Source organism: Microtus pennsylvanicus, chromosome 22 (assembly GCF_037038515.1).
Source record: "Microtus pennsylvanicus isolate mMicPen1 chromosome 22, mMicPen1.hap1, whole genome shotgun sequence".
Classification (NCBI taxonomy): domain Eukaryota; kingdom Metazoa; phylum Chordata; class Mammalia; order Rodentia; family Cricetidae; genus Microtus; species Microtus pennsylvanicus.
In genome coordinates, this window is record NC_134600.1 from 30033932 (window position 1) to 30050274 (window position 16343).

The 16343-nt window shown below is 36.7% G+C and overlaps 1 protein-coding gene across 3 annotated transcripts in view; it reads left to right on the top strand.

Moving 5' to 3' along the window:
* The window catches only part of Pclo (piccolo presynaptic cytomatrix protein), a 270157-nt gene that overhangs the window by 187087 nt on the left and 66727 nt on the right, over positions 1-16343 (top strand). For all 3 annotated transcript variants that reach the window (XM_075956228.1, XM_075956227.1, XM_075956229.1), the window contains exons 10-13: positions 3908-4033; positions 12685-12793; positions 13312-13379; positions 14153-14367. In XM_075956228.1, the coding sequence (XP_075812343.1) occupies positions 3908-4033; positions 12685-12793; positions 13312-13379; positions 14153-14367 (518 nt within the window). The remainder of the gene's footprint in view (positions 1-3907; positions 4034-12684; positions 12794-13311; positions 13380-14152; positions 14368-16343) is intronic.

Sequence of the window (16343 nt, forward strand, 5' to 3'; positions counted from 1 at the left end):
TAGTTTAAGGTCTTTATTATGAATGTATTCAGCATTTTGCCCAAGATATTGACTAGGTATAGTGAGGCAAGCATGTGTTCTTTGTTCTTTACTATCCATAAGACACATATTAACTGATTTCTGGATTATAAAATACATGACATTCATAGAATAATTCCCATTTGTTATAATGTGTGATTATTTTATATGTCATGATTTAGCTTGTTTGTTAAGTATTTTAATGTCACGTTCCAGGATTGTTCTATGTATATATTTTCATGTAATGTCTTTGAATAGCCTTATATTTATATTTGTCTAAGACTTCTATCTAAATTGCCAGTGATGGGCCACAAGTTCACCTCAAGTGACTTTCAGCTACCTCTAAGGATGTAAAAAACACATTGGTTTATAAATTGGGGAGAAATTGCTCAAGTAAGTTTTAAATTTTCTGGTTTATTACCTGTGTTATATATCTGGGTTATCTTCTTCAGACTAGATATTCAAGATGGCTTAGACTCTGCCTGGTCTATGCTTTCTATATTCCAAGACTCCATTTACCCAAAAGCATGGAGAGAGTTTGTTAACTATGACTGATCTAGTTATAAGTGGGCTAACAATACCTAGAGAATCTTCAGATTTCCTACTTGCTCCATTCCATAGCAACAATGCCTCTGGTTTTTATGGCTCGTTCTGCCCCGTTAAAGTCACGTGACAGCTGAGCTTGGTACAGAAATAGTCCAGAAAGGCAAAGTAGAGTTCTGCTGCTCTTCCTCTCAGGCCAGTAGTTTCTCCGGAATGTATACTTCTCTCTTTGATGTATGATGTACTCAACTTCCAAATGCTGAAGTTGTCAATAATTTATAATTTTTTTAGTTTATAGTTCACTCATTAAGAGAAGTTTTTGTTTTATAGCTCTTTATATAATATTTCAGCATTCAAAAGTTTTCTTTATATGATTTGTGGTAGTATTTTTTATTTTCTATTAGATATAAAGGACAAGAGGATGAAATTATTATGAATTGATGAGTTTGGACATATAATACATATAGCTATAATTTGTGATAGTGAGTTATAACAGAGAGCATAGAGTTTGCATTGTAACTGTGATAAATTGGCATCATTTGATATTTGACAGTTTTAATAGTAGTCTCAAATATAAAACTCTCATAATAAACACAAAGGAAATATCAGTAGAATATAGATAAGTAGAAATAAAAGTAAATCAAATTATATCACTGTCATAAAATAAACGTGAACGAAAGTAAAAAATACATGAAGCAATAGTCAAAACCTATAAAGTATGCAGAAAACAAACAACAAAGTGGCAATATGATTCTTTTAAAGGTTATTTCCTTGACAGTAAATAGATTAAACTTACCAATCAGACACCATTAGCAAAGAGTATTTGCTAATGTGCTTTCTAAGTGTTTAGATTAGCTCCAACTAAGTTGAAAATAAAAAGATTGCAAAAAGTTCATATAGTAACCAAGAGATGGCAAAAGTAATTAATAATAAGTAACACAAAGCAAAATCTGTATATATAGTGAGAGAATTCGCCAAGAATATGTAATTATTATAAACATGTTTGGGCTAAAAATCAGAGCCCTTAAGTATATGAAATAATCATTGTTGGAATTAATAAATAGTCAAAGACTTCAATATATCATTTTCAATGTCGGAATAACTAGAAACATGACCACCAAGGAAATACAGGACAAAAACAACAATTAAACATAAAAAACCTACAGACCCTCACAAGCAAAAAAAAAAAAAAAAACAGAGCATACATTATTTTTCTTCCTCAGATGAACAGGAATGACCCAGCAAGATGGAACAGAATATAAAAGCAAAAAAAAAACCTCCAGTTATGATATATGTCGACATACTATTAAAAATACCATAGTACCTTGGGATTTTAAGTCACTTACAGAATTGGTTTTGACTGTACAGTGTTGCTATATTTAAATAAAACACAAAAGATCAGATTACAGAAATTTGACCTGATGTTAGACTCTCATAAGCAATAGAATCTTTTGTTCTATTGAAATACATTTTTGTATGCCTAAAAAGAAAGCTGCAGACATAATAATCCTCATTGTACTCCAGTAGAATGAGCCAAGAGGTAGCAGAACAGTAGTTCCAGGTATCTGGATAACACTTGCTCCCAGAAACAGCAGTGTTCAGAGAACTCGGAACGCTGGAGAAAAGTCACAGTGCCCTATTCCTTCAAACAAACCCAGTAAATTCCTGGGAATAGGATGGAATTCTTAGAATCTTAAAGAAAGTTAATGCCTACTTTGTGAGAACAAAACAGAGATTCTAAATGCATCCTGCAGCAGAAGTCCTTCCTTTCTTCACTTTCTCTAAAACTTCTATGAATTATTTAATGATTCCTCTAATAATAAAAATTGTATAAAGTTAGTACTGTAGTCTTTGGTGGATGGCAGGCCCCCTTAGTCCTGGGTTGGTTTATGCTCATGTTTAACTATTTCTATGGCCACGGACTGAATTTTAAAGTCCTAAACCTGAAGTGTAAACTATAAATTTATATGACTTAAAATATTGCTTATTTTATGTTTTGAAATTCCACTTAATGTTGCATTAAAATAAGTTTTTCATTAGTTAGGATGTTTTAGAGCCGCTTTTTAGTTCTGTTCGGCTTTCGGTAGCTAAGCCACTAAGACGCAGAGTAGACGGTGTAAGCATCTCTCATTTGTGATGTTGTGAATGGAGATCTCCTTTAGACCACTGAATCCCACATAATAAGAGACAAAAAGGTAGGGTGAGGGAGAAAGAGCAGGGGATGGGAAGGAAGGGAGAGAAAGGAGGAAGAAGAAAGAGGGAGAGAGGCAAGAAGGAAGGAAGGGAAGGAAGAAAAAAGGGCAGGAAGCAGGAAGGAAGTTCGTTTATAATTATCACATGAACTGGAAGGGTGCGTTATGTTAGAATATACCTTTGTTTAGAAGTGACGGAAAGGTTCACTGATTTAGGATAATTAGTTGTATAACACTTGAACTGTGCAGATGCTGGCTGAAACGTGACTTTCGAAGAATAAAGTGAGAAAGGGACGGGATTTTGAGAGTGAAAAGCATAGGGAATAGTACTTCCACTATCAAGTAATAAAAATTCAGTTAAATTAAGAGGTACTGTGACTTCCTTAGAGATTAATATCTGCTTTCTTGTATTACATTTTTGTACAAAAGCCTTTGATGTTTGTCACAAAAACCACACGTACTCACTTGTTTTTAGTTCATGTAGGAACGGCACACCAACTTAGGCTGCAACGGTTCATGTATATCAGAATCATAATTATTTATGGGTAATCTAGAACAATCTGGTTACGGAGTAAAGAACCAGGAAAAAGTTATTCATAACCTGGAACAATATTTTTGTGCCACAAACAATACTCAGTGAGGAGTTAAATTTGGAAGTGAAGAGTAACCGTAGGTTATGGTCTTAATGCTACAGGAAGTTGTATCTGCATTGGGATTATATTTGTCCGGTTTACAATAGCCATGAGTATATTTCTGGTAGTTAATTGTTCTTTGTTTCATAGTTAAATTGTTTACTCTAGAGTTTTTCTTAACATATTCTTTTGTAATTTAAAATTAACCAATATATATGTATATATATATATATATATATATGTGGTTTCATTTGGGAACATTTACTGTTTGAATGAATATAACAAACTTTGAGAAAGCATTCAATGATAATCTAATCACTGTAGATTATTCTTAAGTGCCAATAACCTTACGTATTATTATTATCTATTTGGGCATCCGATAATGTAATTTTGTTATTGATGTCAAGTTTCTACTCTTAGAGTTGGCTTCTGGGTATTTAATCCATTCTTTCTGTAACCTACTTTTGAGAGATATTTGCTTCTTTAGTGATTACTAACCATTTGCTATTTTTTTAAATGCAGGTAATGGGCTAGGAATTAGAATTGTTGGTGGTAAAGAAATCCCTGGACATGGTGGAGAAATTGGAGCCTATATTGCTAAGATTCTTCCGGGTGGAAGTGCAGAACACACGGGAAAACTTATAGAAGGTAAGAATTAGAAATTTGGTAATAGAATATAATAAATGTACTAAATTGTTTTATTTGTGTGAAAATTATTGTGCAAATTTGTTTACATTTGTATCAGAAAATCTTGTAATCAATGTTGGTGAAATTTTGGTATGGTAATGTTGTGCTACGATATAATGGAAAAATGTATTCGCAATAAGATAATTTTACTTTGCTCACATTGTTCTTTTGTCAGTTTATTAGCTGCTGGTTGCTTTATTTAAAAACACAATTAGTCAAGATTTTTATTGATGTGTAATTTTTAAAATCTTTAATAATTTAGTTTAATATTTTATGATGAAAAGGTAAAATTAGATGGGAAGCGGCTATGAAAATGTAAAATAAAATCCAGCGGAAGCTAAGGTCAGGTCTCTAGCTACAGATGGCTCGCAAGCCTCATCCATCTGCCACCTGTTCTATCAACAATGTATCTGGAGCACAGCCAGGATTACTAACTTACAGGGGCACATGCACGCTTTCCTGCGGCAATAGCGAGGACAGAGACTCTATGGTCAGTGACATCCGCAGTATCCACTTGTGGTACTGTTTACTTTTAGATACTATTCACCTCCCTGTGGACAATTTAAAATAACATGTATCTCACCATCTTTACACAGTAAATTATAAATCCATTTGTTATGATAGTGTTTTTTCTTTGAGATAATGTAACCATTCTGAATACAAATTCTGTAACATATACATGCAATACTCATGAGCTATATATACTATATATGTGTATATATAGCTATATATACATATAGCTCACTATCTTCAAGTGATATTTTTATAATAATCATCTGTTTATCACAAAATATTTACAACCTTTCTGCTTTATGGTTTCACTTTTTGATTTAAATTCTTCCTGCTATTGCTTGCAGTCTTTAGCTCCTTTAGAACTGATTCTCTGGCATTTTAAGTGAAATGTGTTAGAACCTACACACATGGGTCTTGAGTATTTTAATAAGTTATTATTATAGAATTTACACAGACCATACACAGTATTTATCCACCGAAGTTTGTGCTTGGGCCACTCGTACTGTTAAGTGAGGCAGCCAGTGCACATCCCCTCCAGATCCAGATTCAGACTTTACAACATGTCTTTCATGACATGCTTTGGTCATGATAGGGTTATTTAATGTGGAAAGAGACAAATGTTATTAATTCATTCCATCTTTTGACTTGCTTTTACAAGGCCTTTATTTAGTCTTTCTCTCTTTCTCTTTGTATATCTATGTTTTGATATTTTGTTCGTCAGTAGTTACATACCTATATGTCTAATTCATACATGGTATCTTGCATTTCTGTATAAACTTCTCTGAGAATACACCAGGCCTCAAAAATTGTGGAGCAGGTGTAGTGCAGCTTTGATTTTTATTGTTTGTATAAAGCATTACTCTAATATTACCAAACATGTAACACTAGCGGTTCTGTTCTCATTTAATGTTAAAAAGATTTTATTATGGATGGCTCAGTGGTTAAGAGCATTGCCTGCTCTTCCAAAGGTCCTGAGTTCAATTCTCAGCAACCCATGGTGGCTCACAACCATCTGTAATGAGGTCTGGTGCCCTCTTCTGGCCTGCAGGCACACACACAGACAGAATATTGTATACATAATAAATAAATAAATACCAAGCAAAAAGTGAAAGAATAAATGACAAGTAGCAGATGATAAAAAATATCATCAAATTGTGCATTCCAAACATCCAGTAAAGAAAATTAGTGAAGGTAAATTGAGAGAGCAAAAAAAAAGGGGTTAGAATCATCAACTCCAGGGGCCTCCAAACACCCCGCGGAAACATGGTGGTGAAGCCGCTTAGTGCGGGAAGCTGGAGAGTCCGGTGCGGTCCCATGGAGAGTACCAGGCAGAGCAGAATGTACCCCCTGGTGAGACGTCCAAATAAATAAACAAATAGCCGCAGATAAAGATAAAAACGTCAAATGAGATGCTCATACCCAGCCGAAACCAACTGGGGAAGCTCAGCTGAGGTCCCTTCGAGCTTTCTGCCCCTGAATGAGATTCCCATCGCTGAACTTCCAGCTCCTCTTTCCACAGCAGGGACTTCTATGTCATAAGACAAACAGTCTGAGCGTCTGCTGGAAATGCTTCTCCTTCTTGCTGTTTTCAAGAATACAGTGTTTTTGTTCTTGAGTGTTTTGTCCTCCCTGCCCCAGCTGGGGTCGGGGAGTCACCCGTCCTCAGATGAAAGGCATCAAAAGGCACTTTGACACAAGCATGCTTAAGTCTGGTAGAGGAGGTCGTGCTTAACCCTGCTTCCAGAGTCAGCTTCTCGGTGAGCTCAAACAGCACGTGCAGTTTATCGATATAATATATGTTATGAACAATACTCAACATGCCAAATGCATTTTAAATTTTCCTCAGAAACTCTCCCTGCTTTATTACATTCTTAAGCTGATATATGTGTACATAAACTTAATTAATAATTAAGTGAATTAGCACAAATTAGCACATACCGCACCTTACATATAACTTTTTATTGGTGATGAAATTTAAGATTTATTCAGCAAATATGGAGGACAGAGTAGAGTGATTCCAATGACACTCACCATGAATGTTGGCTTCCCAAATCATTTATCCTGTAACTAGACATTTCAACACATGGACCATCTTCTCCTGTTTCCCTCTGTCTCAGTCCCCTGCCAACTCCCATTCTCCTTCTGATTTTAAGAATTATAAGAAGCCAGGTAGTGGTGGTGCACGCATTTAATCCCAGCACCCAGGAGGCAGAGGCAGACAGATCTCTCTGAGTTCAAGGTCAGCCTTGTATACAGAGTTTCAGGGCTGCCAGGGCTGTTACACAGCGAAACCCTGTCTTGAAAAACTAAATAATAATAATAATAAAATAAAAGAATTATAAGAAGCCAGGTGGTGGTGGTGCACGCCTTTAATCCCAGCACTCAGGAGGCAGAGGCAGGCGGATCTCTGTGAGTTCGAGACCAGCCTGGTCTACAAGAGCTAGTTCCAGGACAGGCTCCAAAGCCACAGAGAAACCCTGTCTCGAAAAACCAAAAAAAAAAATTATAAGAATATTAAAATCTTCCATTTAATGCTAAAGATGAATTACTAGGTTCTTTGTCAAAACCGGCTTTTTAATTACAGTTTTTCTCCTGACTCATTTATCGGGGTTTTAAAATTATTTCTCAGAAATGTTTGTAACAGTCTTTGCATTTAATCGACCAGGTAAAAGTATGTTTTCCTTTTGCGTGTGCTCAGTGGAGACGATGGCATTGCTACCCATTTAATAGCACCTGTATTTATTAGGAAACAGTTTTCCTGAAATAAAGTGATGATATTCTGTGTTAAAATCCATTATTTGAGTGAAGTACATTTACAAGGCATTAAAAATAGTTAAGAATATATCAAGTGAATATTTATTTTTTAAATATTTATTTATTATGTATACAATGTTCTGTCTGTGGGTATGCCTGCAGGCCAGAAGAGGACACCGGACCTCATTACAGATGGTTGTGAGCCACCATGTGGTTGCCGGGAATTGAACTCATGACCTTTGGAAGAGCAGGCAATGCTCTTAACCGCTGAGCCATCTCTCCAGCCCTCAAATGAATACTTAAAAGGATTAAAGACAAAAATAGTTAGGGCCTTTAATGATTCCACCTGGACATCTAAAGTAGGAGTGGCCATTTGGGTGTTTCGTCCCTTCCTCTAAACCTATTTATCCATTCTGTTAGCTGCTCATCTCTGCATAAGTCAATACTTTTTCATTTGGTCTGTTTATATTAACTAGACATGCCATTCTTCAGATGTGATAGTTTTAATATGCTAAATAATGAGCTTTTAATAAGAATTACATTAAAAACATCCATCCTAGGCATAGTAACAGAATCAACTAAGAAGTTCAATTATGAAATTTATTTATATCTGAACTGAAATCTACTTGAAATGACTATTTCCTGAGGATCCATCAGATTATGCCCACATACCCATGACCTTCTTCTGACTGTTCAGTCACTTTCTGATGTTATCTTGTTCTAATAATATGCAGTATTCTAAGACAATAGATTATAGTAATAAATTGGCTTTGACATGCATATCAGTCCTTCCAGGACATAATGGGCCATAATGGTGAATTATTTTAGTGATCGCTGTGAACTAAAAGAAAAATCCTATCACAACAATCTCAAGGCGGGGACACAAATCAGACCAAATTTTATTCTGTTATACTCTCTGTGAAAGCATGGATTTGTAATATTCATATTGAAGTACAAAAAATACATGTTTAAACAAGTTGATTGTAATCAGTTCCAATTGTCTCTTTAACTATTGGTAGTAAATTTAATTGCTTTCATTAATAGTTTTTTTTGTCCTAAATTCAGTATAAAAAAAAAAGTCTGATTAGTAACTGTACATTCTAGAACACTGAGAATAACCCGTAATTCTGAAATTGCCTGTCAAAGCCAGAGCAGTTCTTCCAGGCTAGGTGATTTCCTTACTGTGCCCTGGTGTTTACAAGAGAAATTCTGGATATAACGGAAGCCATAGAACTTAAGAACATCTTGAAGCAGTTTTTCTTTAAGGTAGTACCTTCTTCCATGGACCACAGAAGCAACCACAATTTCTTTGCTAAAACTGATTCCCTACTTTAATTTGATGAATCTTTCCAGTGTGGGTGATACATGCATCTGCCTAGAAAAGGGACAAAAAGAGATGAGGAGCTATATCCACCTCGTTCCTTTCATTACTTACCCTAAAATGATGAAGCACGGGTCAGGTTCCTGTTTGTTCACTGATACCTTCAGTTTTTAAATGTCTGCAACATCAATTAATATTGTCATATAAGTAATAATCTCTAAATTATCTTGCTTTATTAAAATTAAAATGGCATCGTACAAAATTTGTATATTCTGTGCAAAATTTTATGTATTTGAATATTTGATGTATTCAATGGAGCTAAATTTGGTGTTAGTAAGCACAAACTCAGAACATTTTCTATTTATTGATATAACCTTGACCGAGGACACTGTCAAAGATTATATTTGTATACAGCCAGTAACTGTATAGTGTAAAGCGAATAATTTAAGCTCTTCTGTATCTCTTTTTTATAACAGATAAGGTTAGAGCACCTGTAGGAACTTATTCACTTTATAAAACGAGTTGAAAACCACATGCTGGTTTCTAATTTATTTACCTAATACTTTAATAGGACTTTTCAAGTTAATTTTAAGGTCCCATATGACTGGGTTTCATTGTGGCACTTGCATACATATGTGCACTATACCCTCTCCTAATCCATCCCTCTACCGCGTTTTCCTCCTCCCGTTCCTATTGGTCCCTTCCTTCCCGAGATCGCCCCTCCACACTTACTGCGCATGTGCTCCATTGCCTGTCCTTTCCGTTGCTCCTTTCTTAAGCTGTCTCACTCCCTGATGTCCTCTGGTCATCTACAGACTTTATAGGTTTGAACAGCAAACTGCGACTGTTGTGCATTTGGACAAAATTAAGAATTTGTCTTAGTTTCTGTACTGGTAACTGGTGTGATCGCCACTGTCTGTGGATGCCATTGCAGTCGGCTGTGAATGTCAGCTGGGCACTCCCCATTTGACAGATCACCTAAAACATATCTAGATATAACTTAAATACATGAAAATATTATTGTTTGCTTCTAATCCTAGAACTAAACATGCATAGTATTCTCTAGAAAATTTTCTATAATCCAGTAAAAGATGTAATTTAAGATTGAAAATACATCTAAGTGAGTTCGAGGCCAGCCTGGTCTACAGAGTGAGTTCCAGGACAGCCAAAGATACACAGAGAAATCATGTCTCGAAAAAAAAAAAAACCAGAAAATACATCTAAATTATTAAATAGTAAAATAACACTGGTAAGTTTCAAAAAGGTTCTGTACATATTAGTCTACATAACTTGGTTTTTTTTTTTTAGTATCAAATAATTTTAAGTGTGCTAGTACAATGCTTCCTGCTTCAGCTTTTTTCTCAAGTTTGATACCCACGTGTAGGAGCTTTTGGACTTCCAAACATGTTTAACTCTATTCATTCTGTGAACAGTGTCTTTGATATTTAATAGGGATTGCAGGAGACTTTGGATACATAAGCATTTTTAAATGATTGATTCTTGAAGACCGTGGCTATATAATCATATTTGCATTTCTTTGTGTTCCCAACAATGGCTTTCATAACCGCTTTATATATTTTTATTCTACAGATATTTCACATAGTTGAATAAAGTTATTCCTGGCTGCTTTGTTTTTTAAATTTTGTAGCATTATAAAAGAGTGCTTTCTTGATTTATGTTTTAGTTAATACACTGTCTTTACAGTAATGCTACGGTTTTTATGTGTTGACCTTGTATATTGCAACTTGCTAAATGGTTATTTGATAATGTATTTGTGGTTCTCTGGTTGTAAGATTGTGTGTGCAAGCAGCGAGAATTTGGCCGCTATCCCCTAGCCCCAGTGCCTGGCCTGTCTTTGTGTTGCATGACTGACTGAAGTAGCATTTAAAGACCTATGCTCAGTAACTAATGGGCATGGTCATCCTTGTTCTATTCCAGATCATGGAGAGAATTGCTCAGTCTTTCCCACTCATTATAACACTAACCATTGGCTTATTATAAATGTATTAAACTGTGGTGATACATATTTCTTCTAAATCAACTTTATTCTTAATGTTGTAGAGTCTTAAAATACTTTCAAGTGTCCTTTATGTATCTACTGGGATGATTCTACTTTTATTCGCCTTCGTTTGTTCTTGTGATGAATCAAATACATTGGCTTGAAATCACATAACATGTAATTCATCATTCTAAATATGCGTTATGAAATGAGTAGAGGTTGTATTCCATTCTTCTTCAGGAGCCGAGAGACACTGAAGTGGGAAATATAAATAACTATGCTGAAAGTAGTGACGCTTTTTCTTGTTCATCAGCATGGGCACCAAACCAGGACAAAAGACCTGGGAGAATATTTTTAGCTTTTGCCGCTGCACTGACGAGCGTGAGAAAGGATGAGTGGAAAAGAAATGCCGGTGTCTGGCCTGGGGCAGAGCCGAGCTCGGAGTTAAAAGCACCACATGCATGCTGTGGCAAGAATATGGTCGGAAATGTTACTGACGATATAAAATGTGTTTTCCTTCATTATGATTAGACACGTTCTTTATTTCACTAGATAATTAAGTTTTCTCCGTGTTCCCTTTGTCCCAAGAAGTAAAAACCTGAGAAGGTAAACACAATAGAAAAAAACATAGACCTGGGCTTATTTTCACAGAATATGATTCTGTAGAAATATGAGGGGATAATATCTAGATTATTATGGCATTAATTTTTCAATTCAGAATAATTGCAGGTTTTTCCTCCTAGCTTTAAAGATGTTTTTGCTTTCTGCTTTCTCTGCACTGAGTTATCCTTAGAGCCAACATCTTTTTATAATGTTCTTATTTTCTGTATACAACAGCTGGGATTGTTGAAATAAACCTAAGACTCCTCTGAAGATAAAGTTTTCTTGGAGTAAGTTATAGAAAAGTCTTTCTCTGTGTTACTGTGAGCCTTTGGATGGATTTTTCTGTTACTCAACTCTAGTATAAAGGCATTTCCTTCGCTTAATTGCAACTGGTAACATACCTCCCAATGTATGCTATATAATGAAAATTAAAGACACAACCATATCTACATATTTGCATTTTCCCATTGAACCAGCGCGGAAGTCGGCAATAGGGAATTACAGAGTGTGAAGTATAATTAAAGCTGTTCAGAAGTTATTATTTTTAATTTACTATATAATGGCATACAGATATTTTCTCTAGAAGGAAGCTGATAGCATTCACAAATATTTGGGTACCCTGTTGGATTATTTTCAGCCATGTATATTCATCTCATATAGCTATATCTTATGGCCATGTGAATGAGGTCAAACATGCACTTTTAGGTTATTTTTGACAATTCACAAAATGAACCAGAAACTCTGGGTATAAATGTTTAAATATTAAATATATTATTATTTTGCGTAAAATTGTCTTTTCAGATAGATAGCATAAATGAAATGCCTTGACCAGGCGGGAAGAATACATAATTTATTAGATTCAGTGAAAAAAATGAAAAAAGTAGATTTTTCAAGATGACAGCAGAGCGCATAGCCTTTCTGAACACAGAGCCTGTACTAACCGCACAGATCACAGACCCACAAAGCTGACCTTCCTAGAACGCTGTTGCTGTTCTGTTCAGAAACGTCTGCCTGCCTTGAAATAGACACAAAGTACCAGAGCAGAGCTGCAGCAGGAAATCCTGATGACTTTTTTTTTTACCACTCCTTTCCATAAAAGGAATCTAATGCTAATGGTTGCAATTACCTGTTTGTTTATTCAATATGATTTTCTTTACGGAAGTGTGAACAGAATGCATGTGTTTGGTAAGAATTAATAGGTTTTTTTTAAAAAGGCAAACTTTGCATGTTGTCTTAAACATGTATTATACATTCAGGTAAGTTTGTGTCCAACTACATGATGCTCTGGAGAACATTGTGTCCGTGTTCTCTGAAATGTGTGCTGATTTGGCTTGGAAAAGCACAGAAAATCTTTTGTGCCCTGTGAGCTAAGATTACAGATAACACACCTGTTTGATTTCCTACTCAAATTTGTCTTTCTAGGGATGCAGGTTTTGGAATGGAACGGGATCCCCTTAACCTCTAAGACATACGAGGAAGTACAGAGCATCATTAATCAGCAAAGTGGGGAAGCAGAAATATGTGTAAGACTGTGAGTTTTTCCCCATCTTTCTGTTTCCATTTTTTGGCTCGCCATGTCTCTTTTGATTTAAATTGTTAAGGTGGAACCTTTGCCCCTCAGCAGGTGTTTCAGAATGAGAAAATAAAGGGAATTCAAAGTCGATGGCCTTCTTGTGCTCTGAATCAAAGGTTAGAATGTAGCCAGAATCCAACAGCTACCTCTAAGGTGTCACAGCTCTCCCTTCCGTGCTTTTATTAAAATATGTTCCACTTGGAAGAAGGCCGGAACCCAACATGTGTAATATTTTGAAGTGACTTGCGTTTAATCCATAAAGATTTCACCTTAAATGATCATTCTTATCAGCTTTGACTTTTAATGACATTGCTAATATGGACTGGGCCAGCAGGGTGCGCATGCCCGGGAGCTGCTTTGTACCATGAACCACTTCTCATTGACCTTCTGGAAAGGAAATCAAGACAGGTGGGGAAAGGGACCTTCGGTTGCAATCTTCCTCAATGTCTTTCTTAATGACCTGTCTTCATTTTTAGGGACCTCAATATGTTGTCCGATTCGGAAAACCCCCAGCACCTAGAACTGCATGAGCCACCGAAAGCTGGTAGGTGCCAGAGTCTGATTTCAACTATGGGTGAAAAGGCCGATACAGAAGTAGTTTGTTTTGACATAGATACAGAGAAAATTATAAACTTATATACAAGAATGTGATCATGAACGATGCCAAAAGTGTTTTAGCTACAATAGTAGCATTCTGGGGAAACATGCATCTTTAGCAGTTAGAGTAAGCGAGAAAACTATATTAAATATGTGCTTATGAGTTCATGTTTTAAATTCTTAAAATATGAATTCATCTTGTGAAGGCAATCCACGGAGCTATTTTTAATCATATAGTTTTCAGTTACTGTTTATTTTTTGAAGCACAACTTGGCCTTTTGCTATTGTTATTATAATGATACTAGGAACTCTTAGTTACTGAAATAAACAAGCCAGTTCAAAATATATACTTTGTGAGATTTCTTCTATAAAGAATATGAAAGACTTAGAAAAGAGAAAATATGTGTTCATCCAAGCAAGTCCTTGGGAGATAAAGTAGGTATTTTGTTATTCCCAGAGTTCACTCAATAAAACATTCAAAGTATTTTTCTGAAGACTTAATAGGACTTCAGATCCCCTGTAATTCATCATTATAACACTCCTATCTGGGCTGTCTCGATTTCCCTAAAAATAGATACATAAAACTTTCATTGAGTACATTTGGTTTTGAAATTTTAACTTAATCTTTAAATAGTGCTCAGTCACCACCTAGAACTCCAACAAGTGTCACGGTGCATCTGACATATAGACCCAAGACGTAACGCCTCTGTTTTCTCCTAGTGGACAAGGCAAAGTCCCCAGGGGTTGATCCCAAGCAGTTGGCGGCGGAGCTGCAGAAGGTCTCGCTCCAGCAGTCCCCACTGGTCATGTCGTCAGTCGTGGAGAAAGGGTCTCATGCTCATTCAGGTCCCACGTCAGCAGGATCCAGCTCTGTTCCCAGCCCTGGGCAGCCAGGGTCACCCTCCGTGAGCAAGAAGAAGCATGGTAGCAGCAAGGTGAGGTGGGCCCCATGTCACTGCAGGTGGCCAATCCTGGCCGTTTAATCTGGACGGGAGGTCGCTGGGAGGTGAAGTGATTGACAGTCTGAAAAGTCCTGAGGATCTATTGAAACAAATATTTTCCACTTCTGACTGCTTAACTGGTCCCTGTAGAAAATCACATCTCTTTGGATATTTCAGTTTTTAAGAAAGACAACTTTGAACAATGTGGTACTTCATAATCTTGATGTGCAGCGGAGGTCATTGTTCCAGAAATCTACATTTCCTTCTAGGTAGAACATTAGCTTTATGACTGCTTGAAAACAAAAGATACATATCCTGCTAGATCTCTCTCAGTACAAAATGCAAAGGGATAGAAATAATTTAGGAGAAAGGAAGGAAGGAAGGAAGGAAGGAAGGAAGGAAGGAAGGAAGGAAGGAAGGAAGGAAGGAAGGAAGGAAGGAAGAGCAAGCAGTGACATATGATCACCCTTCTAAATTTTATTCATTTTCACCGTATGGGTTGTTCTTCATGTGCTTGTCTTTATTTGAGACAAACAAATAAAAAACAAAGTTTTTCTTTAAAGTTGCTGTGGACAGTGCACTGACCCTTCTGCCTAGAAAAAGCAGGGGACAGTACAATGTGACTTCTCTGACGTGGCGTCCACTGTGCCATCTCTCATTGGGCCCTATCCTATTCATGAAAAACATAGGTTTCTTTTCTTAAAAATTATACTAGGCATAGTGTTATTATATCTGCTCTGATATGCTTGTGATCAGAACTGCGTTGACGAAGGTTTCAGCTCTGCTTTTTGCTCCGGTCATTTGCCCATGACTGTCACGCTCTACCAGACTGCAAAGCGGGATGGAAAAACCCCCTCTCTCTCATTCCAAGTAGACCCATGGTCCTAAATTGTACCCATTTTCAGCAGATTTGGCACAGCACCATATGTCTTAGAATGAGAGAATGTGTTAGAACTGCATTTTTTTTTTTTTGCACAGCCTTGACTATTTCAAAAACCGCGCCTGAATCTCGGGAGCCTAGGTCTTGTAATTTCTCCAGCTGTGTGCAGTGCTCTTAAAGTCTGAGAATTGCTGATGCAGTTACAGATGAAGAAATGCTCAGCCAAGTTCAGTAAGCATAAATAGGGAGGACATCTCCGTGGTGCTTAAGAACCAGTTTAGGTAAAAGGAAGAAAGGGGGCAACACTCCAAAGAGAGCACAGCGTGAAGAGTGTTGGACAGAAACTCCCATGTCTAGAGGATGGATGTTCATAGGTACTTCAGGGATGATAGCGTATAGAAGCAGATGGTTGCAAGTTGAAAGGCATGTAGGGCGGTGCTGGGCTTCCCACTACAGTCTGTAGGCAATGAGGAGTTGATGGTGGGCAAGAGGAAACGATACTGAGTAACACATTTCCTCCGTGAAGTCATCGCGGCTTGGACTTTCTCTGATATTAAAAATCTTTCTTTCCTCATTCTTTTCCCTCCTGTTGTCCTTTCTTGCTTCCTTCTTCTCTCCTTCCTTCCCCAGTCTCTTCCTCCCTGCCTCCTAGCCTCCCAGCCTGCCTGCTATCTTCCCTTCCGCCTTCTAAAGGTGCTCTTTGTGTCTCGGAAGACAATTTACAAATTGACTACAGGTGTCAGGTTCTTGGTTTACTTTCCTTTACTTTCCTATGCTGGCTACGTGCACCATGAAACTTAACTATTTTTGTTCCCCCGACAACATATTATAGTTGAGTGACTTGCACAGAACAGTAGCAAAGATGTTTATGATTCAAAATGTCAGTGATCACCTGTGAACCTCTGTTACAAATTTACCTTACTGTTACACATTAGCTTTGGTGACCATGATTTAGAAGATGAAAACTCTTCAAGCAGGATGGCATTTGGACAGTGGTATTGGCAGCTGGTGTTTCTTGTAGCCATTCTTCCCTTTGCCAATAATTGGGTCTGTGTAGGTTTATATTTGACTGAAATACATGGTTCCAGTG